General features: G+C 49.7%; 1 protein-coding gene across 1 annotated transcript in view; it reads right to left on the reverse strand.

Moving 5' to 3' along the window:
* dpf3 (double PHD fingers 3) overlaps nt 1-20768 on the reverse strand; it is a 38399-nt gene extending 17631 nt beyond the window's left edge. Inside the window, 9 exon segments of the mRNA XM_048974287.1 lie at nt 998-1039; nt 5392-5464; nt 5890-5925; nt 5927-5961; nt 5964-5985; nt 6150-6287; nt 9293-9399; nt 9984-10145; nt 20526-20768. Of these exon segments, the coding sequence (XP_048830244.1) occupies nt 998-1039; nt 5392-5464; nt 5890-5925; nt 5927-5961; nt 5964-5985; nt 6150-6287; nt 9293-9399; nt 9984-10008 (478 nt within the window). The 5' untranslated portion in view covers nt 10009-10145; nt 20526-20768.
* Nucleotides 20769-23478: the final 2710 nt, after the last annotated feature.

The raw sequence follows: 23478 nt of genomic DNA on the forward strand, positions 1-23478 counted from the left end.
GTGGGGAGGAGGGAGTTTTGTCTTGCTTGAAAGCCTGGTATGAGTGACATTGGTTTTATGCAGTTAACATTCACTCAGGGGGCAGGTGATAGCTCGGGGATGGGAGAGAAGGTTCACCGTGCTTGTCTGGGTTGCCATAGCACTACAGCACGATGCCACATCGAACCCTGGGCCCCCGGCACAGGAGAGCTGAGGGGAGACGATGTCCTCTGCCTCATTATTGAAGTCTAAGAGGGTTTTCTAGCCCTGAGGCTCAATGTTAACTCAAGGGAATGAGAAAAAGGAGCAGGAATGCTTTGCTACATGAACAGACACAGCATGAAAAAAATGGATATTTAAAGTTCTCCACTCATAACAGCTACGTATGCTTAGATTAGCCACTCAACTGCAGAGGATTAGCACCTCTCACTTTAATTCTATTAGTGAACCGAGCATCGTATGATCGCTCTGACATTAGACAGGAGAGCTGTGTTGACGGAGAGCCTTTGGCTCGTCTGAAAGTCTAACGCGTGAGGAGATTTTCCTCTGGTTACTAAAGAAGTCTGGGCTTTCTGCCAGCAGGTAAGACAGAAAGGAACCGCAGTCTTGTGACATGACCAGCATCATTCATTGCCATTGGCCAAGTTCATTCAAGCCCGTGATTCTCACAATTGTGAAGGTCAGAGGTTAAACGAGGTAGAGAACGATGGGGCCGGGGTGGTGGGGGGCCCACAAGCACCGAGGGGGTGGGAGGTGGGGGGGGGGGGGAGTAGAAGCGCTACAGACAGACACCAGAATCACGCTGATTTGTGCCCACATCAATTTCACGAGCGCAACACGCATGACTTGCATCGCCAAGGACAAGGACTGGATGAAGCAGACCAAACCAAGCCAAACCAATGGGGACTAGGGCAACAGCCTTCACGGCGACAGCGTGCGGGGCTCCTAAGTGCTACGGCTTCTTATTGGATGGCCCGATTTCTCAAGGAGAAGCACAGACGGCGGCAAGTCCGGATACCTGGGGTGGTGGTTTTTGAGTTACGCTTTTGTCTGTATCTGTCTGAAACAGAGAAGACACAACAAAGAGGAAAACAAGTGAGTTTAATGTGGAAATTTTACATGATCAAGACTCAATCCCATTCGACTGCATGTAAACCGTAGGCTAATGTGAGAGCACAGCGATACCCTGTGATCATGCACACATCCACCCTCTGGAAGCCAGGCCCTGTGTAATGTGGCAGCGCAGGGAGATTCATTCATTTAAATAATCCTGACATTAAGCCATTTTCACCGCAAAATGAGGCTTGTTTACATTATCAATTACTTAAATCAGCTCTGTGCTAAATGGGTTCTTACGGTGTAATAGCAGCGGGAGAACTGCGACTTTGAGAGTCAACATGAGCGGCGGAAAGCAGGTTTAAAGAGCGGGTGACTGACAGCACGTAAACTTCACCCAGCAGAGCCGAGATGCCTCCTTAACTAATAGGACTAATAAATCAGGGATGGCCTTCCCGAAAGTGATCGATCTTAACGAATAACGAACAGGATAAAGAACGACGCAGGTAAAGAATGTGTGAGGTCTATGTGCGTTTCCCGAAACCCTTCGTTATTCCGGAATTAACGAACAGACATTCAGTAGTACTTTATTGGCTCCTCCCCAGCCTCCGTGTGAGAGAAGCACAGACTGTCCGTTACAGGAAAATTGATCCCACGTATTTCAATGGTGAATATTAGAAAACCAATTATAAAACACCAAAGCAACCAAAATTAAGACCGAGATAAATTAACCGACTTGCCGAAAATATAAAAAATTGCCTCAAAATGGGATGATGCATCCTTGTAAAGAAAGAAAAAACCGTGATGGGAAGCAGCGATAGGAAAAGGAAAATATCATTTCCCAAAAGAAGCCGTAAAAACTGAGATGGTCGAAGATATTTTGATATAATAATTACAGCAATGTTGAGCAGCGTTCTACACATAACAAAAACAGCACAGCAACATTCAGGGGGGGAAACTTGTGTAGGTGCCAGAATCGCATCATCCACATGCCCAAAGTACCCAGTACAGCAGTGTGTGTCTTTGGTGTGTGTGGTGTTATACGTCTCCTCAGCTGGGCTTTGGGAATTCAACACTGGAATCAGCAGGTATTTGCTAAGAGGATGCCTGCTGTCTCCCAATAACCATCCACCAGCAAACACACCACCCTTTGCCATCTGCTACACTCCAAAGCTGGATCACATATAAGCATCATGTGGACTCCCAGTCCACTTGCCGACAATGCCTGTAAAATGCCCTTGACGGCTACATATTACGTGGACATTTTTGCCTAGTGCCAAAAACCCTTTTCAACAGGTGCAGGTGGGATTCAAGGGGCTGCGAATATGAAGAGGGTTGAGGGTTTCATCCACTGTACCTACAATGTCAGGTATGCCTACAACGGCATGAAAACCACTTCCGGTATCATGCAAGGCATCCCCCACCTGCTAGACACTGTATGCAGCCGTGTGCATGGTGCAACAGAAACATGATCCATGCATGCATAGTTGCAGGACACAGCAGCCTTGCTTAGGTCATGTGCATCTGTAGGTCTGCAGGAATCCGGTGGCGTACTACTGGTGGCGTAGAAGCAGAGAGCTGTCAGAAGCTGCATAATGCACTAAGGGCAAAATTCCAGTGTGTTCCTCTTTTCAATTTATCCTGCACCAGAGTTAGGGCTCATTATTTCACCCCTGGTCAGCCTGTATTTCTCAGTGAATTGGTCATTAATGTGATGCTCCATGGAGCTCTTGGCCACCATAAAGGCAACTTGGCTTCCTATATGCCGCTGTCTCCAAAGGTGTCTTCTATTCCCTGCCATTGCTGGTCATGAATTCACCTTCCCAACTGAAAAGATGTGACTGAACACATCGCAAGTTTGATTGGTCGGCTCATTATGTAGCTTACCAGGCTTGTTCAAAATTTATGAATTGGATTTTGAATTGGACTTGGCCACACCCTGTAAAATGTTCAATTGGAATGACAGGAAGAATTTAATTCATTTGAATTCAATGCAATCATACAATACATGAATGTCATTTAATGTAGCAAAACATAATAATGTAAGAGATTTACGTCCAAGATGGTAGATGTATACATTGACTAGTGAGAAAACTTTATGTTTGTCTGATTGCGAGATAAAAATTGTGTAATTGTTTTAGCCTTTTCTACCAATATGCATTTGGTTTATATCAGCCCTCTGAGTCCTTTTCCATGTACATATATTTTTTGTTTTAGCATTTTTATCTGTTTATGCGCGTTACCATTTGTGAGGAGTCTGCAGTAGCTATTCCTGAGTGTCAGTGGGTTGTCAGAGGGTTACCGTGAGAGGGTTACTTGTATGACTGTATGAAGTGCTCTTTCACCATGGTACACAAAATTGCAGTTAAATTATTTCTTGTATAGGCGACACTTCAAATGTGGCATTCATTACGAATAACAGTGACAGGCACAGACTTTTCAGGCAGGTGCTCGAATGGGGGGGGGGGGGGGGGGGGCATGGCTGACGGACACTTTTTGCTGCTGTAAATATTCGTGATCGCGTGGTGGGGGTATGGGCGGGATTCAGTGTATGCAGTTTATGTAATCACGCTGGGTAATTCATATTGAAATATTACTTACACTATGTATATGAATTTATGTGAAATCAATTCCGTTTTAATTCTACTTCCTCATATTCAATAGTCGCATTGCGATTCCGCACCATGTTTTCAATTAATTTGTGAACTGAATTTGATTTTCAAGGTCATTCTCAAGTCAGTTTCTGAATGGTGCACGACCCTGTTATGTACTCAACTGGAATACAGCTATTACAACAACGAGCCCCATTTGACCTCTTACCGGTTCATCAGCATTATTACGTCGTTCAAAAAAGAGCATCGATGTGTGTTTGTTGTCTATATCTCTGTGTGTCTGAGACAGCAGGCAAAACTTTAAACGAAGAACTACGTTCAAAATAATGACTGGGTCGGAGCACTCGTAAATCAACAAAACGAGATAACGAACTTCTTTAGTTACGAAGGGTTTTGGGAAATGCTCGCTAATTAACAATCGATCTTAAGTACTAGATAACGAACTACTTTCGGGAAAGCCACCCCCCGAAGTGGGCCCTCTGTAAACAGCTGCACGACTGGCCTTAGGAGTGAAAACAGAACTTTGAACGAAAGGGAGAAAAAAAAAAGATTCAAAGGCAACTCAGAATATCCTAGTAATGCGACGATGAAGAATGAAAACTGGATTTTCACACCACGTCTCCTAACAAAAAAAATTATACTCTGTTGTACTGACCTACCAGCAACCAGAGTTTGTTGCTTCCAAGAAGATAAAACCTGGAAGCTAGAGTAATCCCTCATCAAAATCCTACCAGTCAGTCTGGTAGAATTCTGCCGTTGGGTATAGAGAGGTAGTCTATATGTTACAGAAAAAACACACATACAAAAAATCATGTCCCTTCAGAACTTAGGAAAGAGGTAATGAGGCGAAAGGAAACACCATGAGACCCCCGATTAATGACAGCTGGCCGGATTTTGATTAGTGATACCAGCTGATGTGCCCATAGCCCATGTGGTTAATCCAGAAAGTATGAGAAGCATTTTCCTCATTTCCTCCAGTGTGCGCAAACTCAAAGCAGGCAGTAACCGATGCATTTATCGCATTTTAAAGGGTGTCACGCATATGAAAACGTTTCGATACAGAAGTGTCGCACTTCAAAGGGTGACCCTTAATCCCTCGAGTGGATCCTGGCTCCGTGTTCGGGGACCATAAAAATCCATAAGAGTCCGTTTCAGCTCCGAGATAACGACTACCGATGGACTGGACTCGCTCCAGATGGGACCCATGGCCTTAGGAGGCCAGGGACATCCCCAGAACAGATTTGGTCGAGGAGGAGAAACATTAACGTACAAAGAGATGGGGATTCAGGGGGATATCAATGGCGAGCTCTAAGTATCGACGAGACAGTAAACACTGGATTGCTCCGTGCTCCGGTGGAAGCCAATTCTGATGAGATAAGAGGACGATTCCCAGGGTGGACCCCCTGGTCGTCAGCACTCCTGTTACTGTTTAATCAGTGATATTCCAATAAACAGTCTGCTGACTGTTGTGTAACCGGCTTCTGCTGCTGATACATAAAAACACAGCAGAAGTTTGTCAGACCTGCTGGAAAGCTCCTCTTTTAAAATGCTGGCAGGAATTGAACAGGAGAATGTCTGACACAGCCTTCCGTCCCGCATGGGTTTACCAGACAGTAAATGACCTCTCCATGGCAGAGGATTAAGTATTGGCTGGAACAGGCCTGAGTTACGCATTTCATCATAGTCCTGGTGCCCTAGAGCTGGCTTTGGGCGAAGCTGTCATCAGCGCAGCACGCAAACTTACTGTCACAGACATATGGCTTGTCCTGGTCTTCCGTAAGAGCCGCCTCAGTTTTCCTGCGCCCTGTTCCCCGACCCTGTAGGTAGAGCGAGCATGTCATCAACCGCTTCTGCCAGCAGGGGGCGATGTTGCACACCTCAGCCCAAGATGCATTTGGTAACTACATTGGTTATTTTTGCATAACACGGTTCCTTTGATATGGCATCACAAATGTGAGGGGAAAATGCAAATATATGGTCTGAATTGGACCCTGACAGACCTGCCATTTGATATATGTTGAGGTTGCTATAGTTACCATTGTCTTCTGTGACCCGTCTCGAGGTGGGTAATTTAGCCCTGTCCATCCCGCTGTGGGGTTCACCCCAGATCATAACCCTCTCGATCCTGAATTCATCACTCAGTCTAGCCTGAGACAGGGCTGTCTGTCTCCTGAGGGGGCCCTGCATCCTCAGATAGGTGGGGGCATTTAAGTGCTTCTTCCTGGGTCCATGGAAGCCTCACCCGGCCTTTGCTCCTCTGCTTTCTTTTCGGGGTGTCCCGCCTCAAAGTCCTCGTCGTCATGGTAACCATCCCATTCTCTTCTGCCTCCAGAACCCTCTGTGATGGGCAGGCAGGTGGAAAGCAGAGCTTTTCAATATCGACCCCCCCAAAAAAAATGCACATATAATTTGAAGTTGGAATAAACAAATCATTCCTGAAAGCCTCCTGCCCTGACAGCTAAGCGGACAGCAGGCTAAGATCCCGCCCACAGCCCCTCCCACCTGGATCTCCAGCAGACTTTCCTCCTCCTTGGTGCTGTTGCTGGGGCCGTGTTTCTCCAAGGCTTCCCCACGTAACAGCGCTTCCAGGGTGGTGCTCTCGGAGGCCAGCGGCTCCTTCTTGGCTGCCAGCTCCCCCTCTGTGGGCACACATGCCGAGCGGTCCGTCACACACTCACAGCCTTGGGGGGGGGGGCTCATGACTCAGCCTCTCAACAGAAGTTGCCGTCTATTCATAATTAATTACACAATCATGCCCATTAGTACAACTGGAGATGTCACTGGAGCTACTTAGGTGAAGTACCTTCGCTCGTGCTTCCAACAGTATCGCCCCTCGTGGGACCTGAACCAATCGCGTTAGGTCTCCATCCATAAGCACCAAGCTACCTGCTGCAGTAGCACACACACACCTGTACGCTTAGCGCATGGTGACTATCAGTTACTGAGCCCGCTCCAAGTAGGCAACGTCTCCAAATTTACCTCCCAACTTCCCAACACGGACGTCAGCGAGAAGAAAACGTGAAACTCAGCAGGTGCCGGAGATAAAAGGATGAGCGGTATCAGTACACAGCTGACACTCACCCCTCCCCCCTTCCAAGAGGCAGAGGTCAGCACAGACAAAGCGAGCCCCCCCCACAGTCGGTCTGTGGCCCTCACCTTGATGCCGAATCAAAAGGCAAACCCGCTTTGATGAGGCAGTTGGGACTGTATTCGGATCCCGCCGGACGGGAATGTCGCTGTCAGAAACCGCTTGGCCATAGTCCATAGGAAACTGGACTTTAAGAGCAGGCACCTCTCTGGCAGCCATTTTCCCACCGCCTGTCCATGGGCGGAGGCCTGGCTGCGGAGGGACACGTCACTACTGTCCACCCCGGGGGCTGCCAACGCAATAACTCGGGTTTACCGACCACTCATCCGTGTCTCCTACCCCCACTGTCCCCAGTCCCCATCCATTGTGTCTATGCAGGTTGACTTTCAGCTGTCAGTGGTGAGACAGCTTCCCACACCCCCCCCACCCCCCCACCCCGCACCCCTGGGAGAGCAGTGCTGAAAATAGAGCGGTCTGCCTAGCCCTGGTGCTCGATTCGGCATGCAGCCGGAAGTCCCTGCCTCAGCTCCCCCCGCCTCGGCGTTCCCAAGGCCCCGCTGACAAGGACGAGGCAGGAGCCCGGGGCCAGGAGCTGCCCCAGCTCAGGAAAAAGAGACAAAAAAATAAAACGCTTCTTCAACACCCCAGACCCTGCGGACATCTCCGTCAGCGGCAGACAGTGGAGACCTCAAAGACGCTGCCGTGGAAGTCAAGCCAGCCGTGGTGAAGTTGGGGTGGGAAGGAAACGTCTTGAAAACCGGGTGATATATTCATTTTGTTAGTATGCAACAACTTCACCGCAGCCGAATTGCTTGTACAGACGCTTTCAGGCACACTCCATTAGTTTGTGGACGCTAACAACATCAGGCACTACAGGTATTCAAAGAAAACACGTTACACAAAATACTAAACATTACCGTGTATTGTGGCGCCGTTAAAAGTCTGCTTGTGTCCTTGCTGCTGTCTGCTAATCTCATAAATCCCCAAAGCAGTAATACAGGGTCCAGCATACCCCCTCTTTATGGGCTGGGCTCATAACTCATAACGATACAGACCACACCACCCATCCCTAGGGCCTGCTTACACTTACAGATGCAGGATCCCAGCCAGAATACTGCTGTTGGACCACTGATGAAAGAGGTCTAACGAATACTAAATGTGCTAGACCTTAAGGCACGTTAATAATTACCGGGCGTCACTGTCAGAAGAACAGGAGAGAAAATAAGATTTTTAATAGATGCGTTTTTTTTTGTCAGGAATAATTTATTTCACATAAAAGACAAAGCAAAACCAGAATTTCAGTTTTCATTCTAAAACCCAAGCTTCAGCTAATTACTTCAGCTAATAACTATGCAATATCTGCCTAATTTGTCCTGCAGCAAAACGATGGTCATCCTGTACGGCACGCCCTGTTTAATTAACCAGCTGCAGCTTCCGTAATATAAACCGCAGCATCAGCTGCAGTTCAGTCCTGTGAGTAACCTGTTGTTCTGTTTCATTTGCCTGTTATACCTGTTTATTGTGCTACAAACGGCTCCGGGAGTTTAGCTAGCAGCAAACGTCACTTCGTCTGGCCGTTAACATCATGGCTTGCTACGCTAACGTTCTCGTTGGAAACACGAGCCCAGAATGTCAAAAAAATAAAAATAAAAAACCTGCCGCTGTCTAACCTTAGCTAATCTCGAGCATGTTGCAAACAAGACATCCATTCACGTCAACAGCAATGGTGAACAGCACAGCATGGACCCGCATTCAGCGTCCGCTGCGTTTGTCAGACGTGTTCGGTCTGACCGCCGCTTCGTGCTGTGAATCCTAACGGTTGTCCCTGCAGATTTACAGGAGCCAAATTCCAAAGGCACTGCACACCTCTGAAAAGGAGGTAAATGTGTGGGGGCCCCGACTGCAGAACAATGCCTGACAAGGAGTCAGAGCAGATGGCTCGGTGCGGCTGCCTGTGACTCTCCTGCTTTCATGACTGATAAATATCTTAGAGTCATTATTACAGTGACTCACGTAACGAGGTGGCTTATGAAGCTCGTTCTGACTGCAGGAACTGGGGGGAGTGAGGGTTCAGTGAATATTCAGGAGAAACCAGCTACGGGATGTCAGGGGCATCTGGATGACCTCTGCTAGATGAGCATGGGAACACCACTAACGAGACAGGGGGGGCTTGGAGGAGGAAACTGGGGGGGGGGGGGGTGATGTACAGGGATGTGCACAGGGAGTTGGAGGGCGACAACCAAAGAATACTGGGCAAATAGGCAATTAAAGGATGAAATGAGAGAGAGAGAGAGAGAGAGAGAGAGAGAGACAGAGAGAGAGAGAGAGAGAGAGAGAGAGAGAGGCGAAAATGGAATGTAGACAGGAAGAGGAGGCAAAAAACAAATATGGAAGGAGTGAGTTGGAGAAGGATTTGAATGAAAGAAAGGGGGCATCTGGATGAGAGGAAAGAGCGATGTTTAGTGAGACAGGATAGGGGGAGGGGATTTTGGGAGAGAGCAGGAGGGTGACAGGAGATGCAGAGCAGGAGGGTGACAGGAGATGCATGCCCTCACCGGAGTCGCAGTTCGCAGAGGCGCAGTTGCGGGTCCACAGGCGTGTGCAGCCTCCTCTTCTTCCTCCAGCAGCGTGCGGGATACGTGTACATCTGCCCCGCGGCCAGACCTGAACACACACACACACACACACACACACACACACACAGCCCGGGTGAGAATCTGGCCCCTCCCCCCCAGACCCAGTCACCCACGCTGACCAGGCCACTGCCTTTTCTTCAAAAAGCCCCCATTTTCCCGATGTGCGGAGTCTTTTTCTCCGTTCAGGAGAAGCAGATGGCACCCGCACTGATAAATCCGGAACCGGTCCGTCTGAACGGATGCCTGACGACCACAGAGTACAGGGTGGGGCCAGGACTCCGCCCAGCAGGACGCTGATTCTATTTACAGGCGCCTCTGGCTAGCTGACGAGCCCCCGCCGCACCATAGAAAGTTTCTAGGTCCCCATTTGTCTCAAACTAAATCTCGCAGGATGTAAAAGTGTAAAAGCTGGTCCACTCACTGAATCGCTCCATTCTGGGCCCTGTTTATTATTTTTTTTTCCAACAATCCGGGTAATTATTGCATACAAAACTACTCTTAGAATATCAAAGGCTGGGCAAAGGAGGTTCTGGGAAGGAGATGGGGGCCGGAATGGAAGACGACAGGTCAACCTGGTGGAGTTCCACCATTTAAGGGTGCAGTTCCACCCACCTGGCCCGCGGTGGCGCCGCTCCATCCAGATGTAGCAGTTGTTCTGGGCGACACCCGTCTGCGAGTCGAGGAAGGGCAGCCGGACGCTGCGCTCGGGCGCACAGCCGGGAGTTGTAGCTGCGGCAGTGCTCAATGGCCTCCTTGTAGAACTGGTCACCCAGCCTGCAGGGGGGGTACAGGATGCAGCCGGTCATCAGGGACAGCCCCCCCCCCACCGGTACAGAAAGAAGGGACACCACCTACCATGAATGCTTGGGGCACAAACATAAAATAACACAGCACATAACAGATTTCACACCCCCCCCCCCCCCCCGGAAGGTTCTGGAAGCGGGCTCTCTTCTTAGCTGCGGCGAAACATATTGCGGCGCCGATCGCGCTTCCCCGCGGTGTGGGCGGAATTCGCCGCCATGCCGGGGACTCTGGCTCGGCTGTCCTCCTCGCCCGTGGAGACAGATGGACGGGCCCCGTGAAGCGTGAAGCTCACCTATGCCCCCCTCCCCGCTCTGATACCTCCTCCCCCGCCTCGCCCCGCCGAGACGGGACGGCAGTGTAACGGGCTCGCACGCTCCGCTGATTCTCCTGGAGCCGCATCGGCCAACCGGCAGCTGCTGCTCTGGGCCGGACGTGTTCAGACGGCTGGCACCAGGCATGGAGGTCCGTTCCTGCTTTTGTGACAGCCCCCCCCACCCCCAGCCCCACCCCCGAAACGTATGCAGTGACACCTTGGAGGTCAGGGAGCGGCAATGACCAGACGCAATCTGGCCGGCAAGGAAGGCGGCAGCCGGATTCGCCAGAAAAGCACGCCGGAGCGCTAGCAGCCTCTCCCGTTTGTTTAATTTACGGCTTTTAATTACTTAAGCCTCTTCGACGGCCCGGGTACCGTGGTCATGATAAGGGTGCTGGGAGAGCGGATCTGAGAGGGCCTGGGGGGGGGGGGGGGGGAGGTTTGGGCCCTCGCCAGCATGCGGTACAGTCGCAGTCTGTGGGGGGGTGGTGACAGGCTCCCCTTCAACCTCAGACACAGGTCAAATCCGGCAGGTAGTCCAGGGCAACATGGAAGCACGACTCCCGTCCTCAGCACTGACGCAGTTTTCAGGTGAGGGTGAACTGGACTTAAATTTGGGGGGTGTGGAGAGCTGCTTTAATCCCTTCACCAACCAGACACTAATTTTCAAAACCTTTTTTTCCCCCTGATATATTTTTGCAGAAGAATATTTTATTGGGGCATCTCTTTAAAGGTACAACAGCAGGACCCCACCTAAAGCTCCAACCCAGGACTCTCCAGTCCCACTGTCCTGGAAGCCTGATGGGTTTCCTCAATCCAGCGGGAAGCCTGCCACCCTAACACTGAGGCATGGAGATCAGCAGAGAATTCAGGGTGGTGAGGGGGGGGCAGGCTTTGAGTGCGTCGGTGCCCATTTGCCACCGGAGGGAGCGCGCTCTCAAACAAAGAAAAGGAGCAGGATGTGGGAAGGGGGGGGTAGTATGTCATCAATCAGCCACGGTGGAGAGGCACAATGTGGGGGGAGGAGGGGAGGGGGGATAAAAAAAAAACAAAAAAAACTCAAAGGATGGGTGGCATTTCTCCCCCAACAGCATGTGATGCCGCCCCCGTTAGTATTCAGGGTGAAATGCGAGCTGAGGATGCGCATTCGGCCTGATGCAGGGGGGGCCTCGCATGGTGACAGACCCGCCTCGTTAATGACGCGGGGGCTCCTGGCAGGGCCCACCCTCCATGGAGGGTAACTGAGAGAATTGGTGGCAACCAGAGATGGAGGAGGACAAGTGCGCAGGACAATGGCTTTCACTGGCTGGCCTGTGACCCCGTATGCGGGCAGGTGGGCAGGCATAGGTGCTGGTGGCCCAAGGACATGGCACAGGGCACACCCAGAGGAACAGACAGCCATTTTGATATGTCCCTACACAGGTGTCTGTAAATCATTCAATATAAAAGGTGAAATATTAATTCTTTGGGGGGTTGGGGGCTTGAACTGCAGTCCCCACCAGCCCAGGCGGCCAGATAAGTGGCCACTGGATCGGGGGGGGTGACGAGATTCTCACCCCTCATTGAGATCTCTGCTTGCATGTCCAGCCGATGCACAGAAATGTCTGGTATGTGGCCCCTGACAAAGAGGGTGGGGGCACAAAGTGCCCCAGTGTTTGAGGGAGACAGAGAGTCAGTGTGAGAATGGCAAGCAAACACGGGCCCAGGTACGTCAGGCACAACATGGGGGTGGGGTGGGGGGGGGACTGGAGTGTACATGGAGACAGCTGTGGGATGATGGTTGGCATAGAAACAGAATGAGGTGGTCGGGGGGGGGGGACTTCCTCCGCACCCCACCGCGTCACGAAGGCGGTTGAAAGACATGACACTGAGATTCCATAAACCCCCCACTCACCCACTGCGAGGACGATAGCGCTAGGAGGACACGCAGCCTAACATCAGCGATGCAGGCCTCCACGTGCAAACGGCCACACCGTGCCGCTTCACAAGCGGCCGACGGACGGCCCAAGATGGCCGATCAGGTGAGCAGAGCCTTGAATGCAGAACATGCCACCACACGGCGAGATGGTCACAGCTACGCAGAGTCTCCTGGCTGCTTGGTGAGAGATGATATCAGACCCAGCTAACTGCTTTCTTTGGGGGGGGGGGCATCTCCCATCTCCCTGGAGCAGAAGTCGGGAAACAAGCTCATAAGTACCTCTTTGGTGGCACTGGGGGTCCCAACACTGCCCCCGGGGGTCAGTATCCCACCCCCCACCATTGAGATTAAGTGCTCTTCCATAAACTGCCATTTTGCAGCCCGGTTGACACTTGTGTTTGGAGGAAGGGAAAAACTACAGCAGGAAACCCTGCCTGTGTGAGGCAGCCCCTCCTCCTGCCCTGAGTCTGATTGGTCGGCGAGAACTGAGGTCCGAGGGGGGTCCGGACGACATGGGGGTATGTCATCAGCAAGGTTGGGCCGCCACGTGCAAAGTAACAGTAACCTCCAGAAAAAGGAGAAGGTGGCAGGAGGCCTCTTTCCTGGGGAGGCTGAAGTACGGGGGGGGGAGTGGAACTATAAATATATGGGAAGTTCAGATTCATGTGGATGCTCATGTTTGAATCATCGGCAAAATTAACCCCTGAAAATTCACAATAAAGTTTCCATGTAGGTCACCATCATGAAGGACCTTTCCTGACCTAACGTACATACCGTGTTTGCAGAATGCTGAGCATGCATCAGCCAGTCATCCGTGCTGAGCTAGCAGAGGGGCCTCAGCCTGGATCGGTCCTCTGCCTCCTTCCCGCCTCCTCCCCCACTCTCTCCTCTCTTCGCTCAGCTCCAAACTTGCCGCTCAGTCGCATACCTCCTTCTCTATCCCTCTGCCCACCCCCACCATTCGATCTCTCCTTTTGCTTGCCATCTCTCTCATTTGAGGCAGCAGTGCAAAAACACGCACAAGCCCCAAGCAGAAGGCATGGGGGGGGGGGGGGGGGGTCATTAGGTGTTCTCTACCTCTCTTAGCAAACCACTCCACACCCCCCGGCACGTTCTTGCGTCTACGGCCCGGCTCTACATGGGGGAGGGGCTATCCCATCAGTACACCTGTCCCCCAGGAAATGCGTCACTGACCAAAAAGAGGAAACAGCTGTAGCTCAACCTGTTCGATGGCTTTTGTAACTTTAAGAAAAAAAAGAGTCACATCACACTGTGGTCCAGCTATCAAGAGCAACTTAAACCTAAACCTAACCCCCCTGGCAAAGTCTTGCGCTGGAGGGGGGGTACACAGACTCAGCTTTGGAGTATTTACATACATCAAGGAAAAAAAAATGTGTTAAATTACCACCCCTTCACTTCCCTGGAGTGTGGAATCTGGAAATCCTATTTTTTGTATGTATGTATGCATTATGTATGCATGTATGACATTATTAAATATTGCATTTAATATAACATATAATATTACATTATATTATATTACACACACAGACAGCTCATACTATATATATATATATTTTATTATTATAATTTTTTTTTTTTTGGAGATGGGGGTTTCGGGGGGGCGTTTGTGTTGGTCTTTCACCTCAGCGAACAGCAAACTGTGTGTGGGGGGGCAAAGGCGGTAATCCATCACAGTGGGGCGCCTTTAGTCGTGCTGGCAGGAGCAGAATAAAGAGGGGGCTGTACCCGGCCCCTAGCCCCCACTCAGTGCATTCGGGGCCCCCACCTAACCGTGCAAACTCATTACACGCTCGTTAATCCAAATGACAATTAATTATTCAGGGCCGTCACGCCAAGCAAGGGCACGGGGAACGCGGGGGCGCTGCCACGCGTGGCCCCGCTCGGCAGACGCCGGCCTCATTGACAGGGGGGGGGGGATGTGGCTAGGAGTGGGGCGGCTGCGGGTTTAGTAACCCGACACCACTTAGTTATCTTCCTGCGGTCTTTATCTGAACCCACTAACCCCCTTCCGCAGAGCGCCGATTCCATCGAGCTCCAAAGGCACACTTTACGATATAAAAAGGAAAGGGGGGTGAGAGAAGGGCAAACCCATATTAAAATTCAAAAGAACAATTTCAGCCCTAATTAGCACTGTCCTTAGTGTCATATTGATCAAGGCAGACGCTCCCTGTTCACTTCTCCACCTCGCCCACATCCAATGGCATCCAGAAAGCTCAGCCCGAGCTTAACGAGGGCAAACAACTTACCTTGAACCATGAACCATTTCAATACACTGCATGCTTAACAGCACCCCCTGGTGGACAAAAACAATTCACTGGCTCAAATCCTTTTGGCTGTGGTCCTGTAAGCATGCCTACAAGCTAGAGCTAACAGCGAGCTTGCCCAACTCAGGCAAACGTGCACGATATGAGCTACGGCATGTAGTGCTGGGTGTAGCGTCGCACCCGTTCTGGATGTGGTTACCCTTTCAGCTTCCAGCTGGGGGACCAAAGAGTTAGAGAGGTGGCAGGTGACAGAATTACAGACATTTATAGGAGAGCCTGTAATGAAGAAAGCTCAGAAGAAAACACCCAGTGAGAAAATCCGGTTTTCCATCAGCCTGGGCCAGTTCGGTGCACTTGCCTGAAAGCTCCCCACAAGCTTCGTTAAAAGTAGAAGCACAAAAATAAACGAAACTTGCCCTTTAAAGAACCACACCCACAACGTGACAGCAGGAGAAGGCACAGGTATAGCCTGAAACGCCCTCCCTCACTCGGCTGCCTCCGTCCCAGTAATCTACCTCTCAAACATGGATTCCTGCCTTCCAGTCCATTTGCTACAATTTGTGTTGTGGGAGTTTCTCCCATTGATTATTTGTTCAATAGGAAATCTACAGTTGTTGATCCTTTACTAACAAATAACTGCCCCCCATTGCTTATCGATTTGCACCCCCATGCCGAGCACATGGCTAGAGGCTTTAGCCACCTCCCGGAACCCCGTGGGCTGCGGAGCCTCAGACACTCGCCGTTTTTATTCAGCCTGCCGGTCCCAACGTCAGCTAACGTCGGCTCCTGCTGTTCCAAGAGTGTGTTCCCTCCCTTACACAGCCGGCAGGTCAGGAGAAGAGAAAGCCCCTACTGCCGAGTCGGGGGGGGGGGGGGGGGGGGGGGAGAGGCCAAACCAAGGTGCCCCGGATGGGCGGAATGCTGGGAATTTTGTGGGACAGTCTAGGCAAGGGCAAATTCCCCAACCTGAACATGCGTCTCCTTCAGGCCCGACAACCAAAAGATGGGAACACAGGAGAGAGAGAGAGAAAGAGCAGTGGGGGGGGGGGGGGACAGGGAGAGAGAGTGAAAGCGGGGGGCGGGGGACAGAGAGAGGGACATTGGGAAGACCTGTCCAGCACTTGGAGGCCGGTCCTCTAGGCCGGCCCATGAGCCCGCAGAGACATCAGTGTGAGGTGGGGGGCGGGAAGCCAGGGACACTGGACACCTCCCGGTTCCCTTCACAGGAAGTGACACTGGCAGCCAGCAACCAGAGGAGACCGGGAAGCAGCCAGGAGCAGCGGCAGCAGCAGCCCGCGATGGGGACGCGCGCGGCAGAGCTCCGAAAAACAAACAGCGTGGGCGATTCAGAACCAAGTCAAGGACAAAACCCGAAACCCCCAAACCCCACCCGCCTCGGAGCGCTTTTATGGGAAATCACCTTTACAGTGACATTTAGCACTGGGAAATGGGGGCACGTGCATCTGGCTGAACCCGACCAGGGACAGAATGGCATGGGACTCAGCATCTGCACGCACAGCCACCCCGTAAGCGGCACAGGAACCTCAAAGAACAGAACGGACTCGCGCTCATAAGGGGCCCGACACCCAGACCCACGAGGCCTGGGATTCAGGGCACGCCGGACAGGCCAGCACGCGTGAGCGACATCCAATTAGCGTCGGGAGGGCGGGTAATTAGGACCGGAGGAGCGCGTGAAATTAAGTCTGAAATTCAAGGCGGTGGCTAATTATAACCAATTGATATCCCTCATTAGATGCGTCTGCGGGGGGGAGGGGGGGCTTGGGGGGGGGGTGGCGCTTCCTGCTCTCCTGTGTAGGAGGAGAAAAGCAGGGGGAAAAAAGGAGGATGATGGAAAGGCAGGAGGTGGAGGTGCCTGCAGGGTGCTGAGGCAGGAAGGACGGCAAGGCAGGATCGCTGGTGGGAGACAGAGTGTCCGCACTGCCACAGCTCACGGCTGAAGGTGCGAGGAGAGGAGAGGAGAGGAGAGGAGAGGAGAGGAAGGACGTGGCCCCAACAAGCGACAGGGCGCAACGCCGATACCCCGAGGGAGCAGACGGGGATGGCGCCAACTCCTTTTCTGTTTTTAACAAACTCTGCTGGAAGGAGCATGGCAGTGACCGCCATGTCCGTAAGGGTGGTGGGGTGGGGAGGGGCGGAGCCTGGTGGTGCGGCTCCATCGCTGGCTCGGCGGAGCGGCAGATGGAGCCCCCGCCTGAGTCCTGCTCCTCCCCTCTGTCAGAGCACCTCCTAACAGATGGGCCCAGGGATCCTGGGACTCGGCTAATTTGCATCCCTCCTCCGCTTACAGGCGTAGCCCGCCCCCCCCCAGCCCCGCCGCCCACTGCCCCCCCCCCCAGCCCTACACCTCTCTCATCTCAAACAGAACACGTTGTCGGGCAAAACAATGGAGGTGGGAGTGGAAGACGAGGAAATGGCGAGGAGGGGGGGTAGGGCATATCATCCTTGATTTTCATAAGCTTCCCTCTCCAGACTGATGACTTTTACATGAACGGGAAGCCCACCTGGGAGGGGCTTTATTGAATAAAGCCCACCTTCAACCGAGCAAAAATGGCCCTGTGCACGGACGTCTACTCAGGGGAAAGAAAAGCCAAGTGCTTGAATCACTCAAGGGATCTCACTGGATCCAGTCCCCCTCAGCCCTTGGTTGTTTTGAGGGTGGGGGGGGGGGGGGGAGCTACAGCTCCCGTGAGCACCCTCGGCATGTTCGGCTGGCTCGGCCAAGGGCCCCCCGCCGTCCGGTTTGCTCACGGTTTGTTCGCTGTGCAGTATGACCTACGGCCGCAGGAGGACTCGTGGCTGGGCTGAATTAACAGCCAGCCGGACTAAAAAAAAAAAATAAACGGGGAGGTACTCTTTCCAAAGACAGCCAACTGCACACGTCGGATGGGCTTTAAATCTTCTCGCAAGTCACAGCCCCTCCTGCCACCACTCCCACCCCCACCCCAAAAAAAAAGCCATGAAGCATAACCTTACATAGAAGCCCATGAAATTACCAAACCGGCCTCTAACACAGACAACACCCCTGGATAAACACCCTAGTTCTCCACCTCCCGAGCCCCCCATGCTGCCCACCCCCCAACTCCACTCCTACTGGCTCAGTATGTGACTCAGGAATTTTGTAGTGTGAAACAGAAGAACCGCCTACCCCTCCCTACGAATAAACAGCTTATCGGCATGGCGGCGGACACAGCAGAGGAATTCCTGCCACCAGAACCGGGTTTCCATAATGGCAAGAACGTTGCAGTGCACACATTCCACATGTGAGGAACGGTGGACTGAAACAAAGGGCCGGAACGGCACAAGACACCCCCAGACGCCTAATCTGTCTAACAGCCATGTAATCACTGCCATCCAAAAAAACAATCACATTCCACAGCCCACAGTACATTTCATGATTCACCGGGTTTTACACAGACCAGTTCTTTAATGTGCGCAATCCTGGGCAGAGATGGACTAGGAAGAGAAAACAGCCCCATAAATTACATCCAGAGGTCCCCTTAAATATTTTGCACTCTGGGGTGGGAAAATTTCACTCATGGTCTACGAATACAACGGCCCATTGTGGATTCACCAGATAATCCCTATGGCCAGTCCATCCCCGATTCGGGGAAAGATAAATCAACAGCAGCGATCTGATGTTTTTCTTTATGCAAAACTTTAATTGATTTGCAACGTTGCATTCCAGTTTTACACCAAGCGTCTGTGGAATATTCCTGAAAACACAGCTATGTAAAGCAGTCCTGGGACTCAACACAAGCTGACAGGGCCAGTGGGAACACCAGACAAAAGGCATGGAATTCCTATCCACTACTGCTCACACAAGTACAACAGGGCACTCTCACACGCCCCTTAACCACCCTCCTAATCAATTCAAAACAAGAGGCCCAATGGTGCCTCTCCTAAACCATCTCTCACACATCTTATTCCTGACATCTGCAATCATACAAGCGTAGATATTGTGGGACAGCATTCCCGATTATTTTCCTTGCTTCCCATAACAGGCTGAATTAAGGCAATTTATAGCCTGGTAGACTATTTCCGATATGTGCTTTATCTGATTTTCCGGCAAGTCCCTAGTTAGGGTGCGTGACAATGACGATGCTGGAAAAATACCATTATTCCATGCTTTTGTTGGAAGTCTATCATCTGACGCGCATCATATTTAGTTATTAGTAGAGGCGCTTAAAGCAAACGACATACGGGCGGACGCTCAAGACCGAGACGATCTTGTCGCGGGAGGTCTATGTCCACGTGCAGTCACCTTCACCGATCAACAATAAGTTTGTCTTTTTGCTTCGTTCTTTGGAGTGCGGAAAGCGAACCAGCAGACCGAAAAACAGACTGTGCTAAAAATACAGAAGATGAAAGGGAATAACGCTTACACGGATCGAAGTGTCAGCCTAGCCGTGGGCTCGCACCTCGCTCTGGAGCGGAGCCAAGCCGCGCATGCAGCTTCAGCTTGCGTGCGAAACGAAGGCAAACACGAAAACGCTCAGCAATGTATGCAGTTAAACTGCTTCACACGACCAGCTCCAACTAGGCTAGCAAGTTGCAATGAGCCGCATTTAAATTGCGCTAGCAGAAATACACTCTGCAAACTTCCATGACTGTTACAGATTCTGATATCCACAGAACACTTAATTCAAAACTGAATTAATTTCTGCGACCACACTCCATTATTAAACATTCGATGTTGTTAGAGGAATTACCTTAAACCAGCCGCAAACTGAATAAATCCGACAGTGCAAAATTAACCTTGTATTATTTTCGTTGTGAGATTAATTATTTAGGATCTGTGGACCCGAATTTCAAGTTTAGGACTGCTTAAGTTACAACAGGACGCGCCGGTGAAAATGTCAAAAGGAGAGGCGGATTGCAATAAACGGAGCGGAAACTTGACATGTATCCCCTTAAACGACCAGTAACCCCCCGCCCCAGAAATCAGCGGCGTCCCGTACGATGCGCTGACGTCACAATTAAAATCGATACAACAATCGGCGTTTATTCAGGCACGAGCCGCTTTATTCCTTCGCCACAGGATCTCCGAGCAGCAAGGAGACTCTCCGAATATCCCTGCATTTAGGACTGACTGACTAACCCCCTCCTACCCCTCACCGCCTTGCATGACGCGAACTTACCTCCATTATATTATCTCAACAACTTTTGCCCTGTGTAAACCATCATGAATTCCGATCAAGCGATCGGCTGACGATTAAATAAAATTTAAATATCTTAAGGGAACCTTATCTGGTAGCGCTGGGAAAAGAACAATAATCGCTCTTCCATATATGATTTAACAATATAAAATTGTGCATTTCTTCTACGGCTGCAGCTAAGTAACAATCACAATAAACGATATACCGGTTTCCGAAAAGAATGCATGCATTCATAAAATCGCAGGAAGTACATGCAATCGTCCCATAAACGGACTATGAAATATAGTTTAATTTTAGTACAGGGAATGAAATCATTGTATTCCTATGAATTCAGCACCAGCCACTGTGCACTTCCGACTACGAAATTTTGAAAACGGTATTAAAGGATTATTTTCTTGAGTTGTCAAGTTATTTCATTGTTCATTTGGTGCTCCGTAAATAAACTATATTGGTATTAGCTGGCTAGCCACTAGTTTAGCTAGCTATTTTTTCATATGCATGTGCGAGAAAATTGTGCAAGGGAAAATACTGGAAAAAGCATAACAACCATGTTTTTTTGTTATATTCGTTCCGCGGTATTTTAAATTTAACGTCACCGGCAAAATAAACAATGAAGTAAATGAATTGCAATTGCAGTAATTTTTTAAAATTACTTACGCTTTGAGTGGATTCTGAATGACAGCCGCCATTTTGCTACACTGTAACCCAATATTCAGCGTCTCGGAGTTCTGAAGAAACCGTACGAAAAAAAGCAACCAATCACGCTGAAGATGTCCGACTCATTGGCCAATGGCATCCCGATGCTGAAAAATAAGGCATGGCCTGTTTGGAAACTGTCAAAACCATTTTAAAGGGTTTCTCCTTTGTACAGTACAAGTGCTGAATGCCTACAGTTTTTAAAGAGGCAGTTTGCGATGTTACTATAACACGAGTACCTGTTATTTGCTCTGTTTGCAGCGTGCAAGTGCAAGATAACTAGTCGGCGCTCTGGCTGTTAGCTGGAGTTTTTTTTTACATGTGGGGGAAGGGGCTTCATGTTCATGACCCTACTACTCGGTTTTTGGTGTGCTTTTGTCTCGCAAAATTCTTAATGCATTTTATTATGGGTAGTATTACTGTTGGATAACATTACGTTTCTTCTAATTATCAAATCGATTGCATTACACCTCATGTGTATTTAAGGGTTTAATTTATTCCAGTCGTGTTTAAAATACTTTTATATTTCAGATAAATATTCCATTAGGTATTGACAATATATTCTACAGAAATACTCAAATGTGTAAAATATTAAAATATTTCTTAATGTGGCCAGAAGCCATGGTTCATTTATTTTGATCACTCAGTAGTAAAATAAAATAAATTGACTCGCTGCACAGCAATACCCCACATTCGACCAAATGGGAGGAATTCTTAATCGGCGATTTTGATCGTTGGTATAGACACTTTCATTAGCAAATTGCTTAGTCATGCTGCTCACTAAGCACGAACTGGAAGCCTTTACTGGGATATCGTGGATCGAAAGTTCCTGCAGGTGAAGCTCAAGAGATTTGACTGTCCGCTAACCGATTTGACACTGACTGTTCCTACACCAGATCACAGCCAATTTAAGACAAGGTCAGAAAGCTTTGTAACGTGAATCACATCCGTAAACCATATAGAGTTAAAGGATTTAAGTCACAGTTTTCTATGCATATGGAAGACAAACAGTTTTCTACCCTAAACTTGATATTTTTCTAAAGCATCCAAATTTGTGGGCCTTGCAGATACTTAATATAGCAACCACCTGGTTAAAAATCAATGTCCTTAAGAACTGTGCTACATGCTTCTGTTTTAGAAATCATTAAAATCCCATGTTACGCTCTGATTTTGTAGCAGCTACAAAAATTGACAGGACCATGTTGTTTTGTAATGTCACCGAGCTGCAGGATACAGTGACCTTAAGCCCAGCAGCCTGTTGCCCTCTTAAATCCATTCTCATCTGACCCTCTATGGTTCCCCTCCATCAGTTCATATCACAAATCCGTACAGAATAAATCTCAAATAAGTCATTCGAAACTTCTCTCGCTTGCCTGTGGTATGTAGCACCTTTCACTAAAACAAACACGGTTGAATCTGATAACACTAACAGTTTTTGATTGACCACAGAGGCCTACTGCAACTTGATGGGCGAGATGGAAAATTAAGACTTTCCATGATGCATGCACAGATTTCAGACAGGTTCATACATGTGTCTGAGATATGTATAACTACATTTCCTCTCTATTTCTTAAACCAGGCTTGCAGTGAAATGCTAAATTTAGATATTTTGTCTGGGTTCTGACGAGCAGCTTATTTTTAAACGTGTCAGGTATTTTATAGGCTTACTGCTAGATCGTGAAGATAACTTCCCTACGTGTGACATCCACAGACCACCAGCTGCCCTTCATGCACGGTTTTGAGAGCAAAGTCCATCCAAGCGTCAGTACATCACACTCGTATTTTCCATCCCGCAGGTCTTCAAGACAATATCTGCCATTGTGTCTAGTTCATCCATCACAATCTTAGTTTCACCACTGGGGACCCCGTGTGGGAGGTGTGCCGCAAGTGAGGGAGAGAACTACAATATGGACGAATGTATTTAGACACAACTCTTAATCATTGAATTGAAGCGTTTCATTCAGACCCATTGCTACAGGTGTAGAAAATCAAGCACCTAACCATGCAGTTAAGTTTACAAATATGTGTAAAAGAATGGGTGATTCTGAAGAGCTTAGTGTATTTGCGCGTTGCACTGTCATAGGACCTTTGCAGTATGTCAGCTTGTGAAATTTCTTCCCTGCTAGATATCCCACGGTTAACTGTAAGTGGTATCACTGCAAAGTGAAAGCACTGAGGAACGACAGGAACTCAGCCACGAAGTGACAGACCATGTAAAGTAACAGTGCGGTGAGGCACAGGGAGCATGAAAGTCATCAACACTCTGTTCACTCAGTAACCACACAGTTTCAAACGTCCCCTGGCATTAAACCCAGCCGGGAGCTTCATGGAATGGGATGCTTATGGTGGATGAGCCTTATGGACTCTGGAGCAGTATTCTGTGGAGTGACGAACCGCGCTTCTCTTCCTGATAGTCAGATGGATGAGTTTGGGGTTTGGCAGATGCCAGGAGAACATTACCTGTCTGACTGCATTGTGCCAACTGTAAAGTTTGGTAGAGGAGGGATAATGGTATTGGGTTGTTTTTCAAGGATTAGGCTAGGCCCCTTAGTTCCAGTGAAAGGGACTCTGCTTAGCATATCAAGAGAATTTTACGCTTCCAACTTTGTGGGAAATGGTTGGGGAAGGCCCTTGTCTGGTCCAGCATAACTGTGCCTGATGCGCAAAGCATGATCCATAAAGACATGGTTGGGTGAGTTTGGTGTGGAAGAACTTGACTGGCCAGCACAGACCCCTGACCTCAACCCCATCGAACACCTTTGGGGTGAACTAGAACAGAGATTGCGAGCCAGAAGTTTACATCCAACATCAGTGCATGACCTCACAAATGCTTTTCTGGGTGAACAGGCAAATGGGCATTCCGACAGACACACTCCAAAATCTTGTGGAAAGCCTTCCCAGAAGAGTGGCAGCT

Source organism: Brienomyrus brachyistius, chromosome 14 (genome assembly GCF_023856365.1).
Source record: "Brienomyrus brachyistius isolate T26 chromosome 14, BBRACH_0.4, whole genome shotgun sequence".
Lineage (NCBI taxonomy): Eukaryota > Metazoa > Chordata > Actinopteri > Osteoglossiformes > Mormyridae > Brienomyrus > Brienomyrus brachyistius.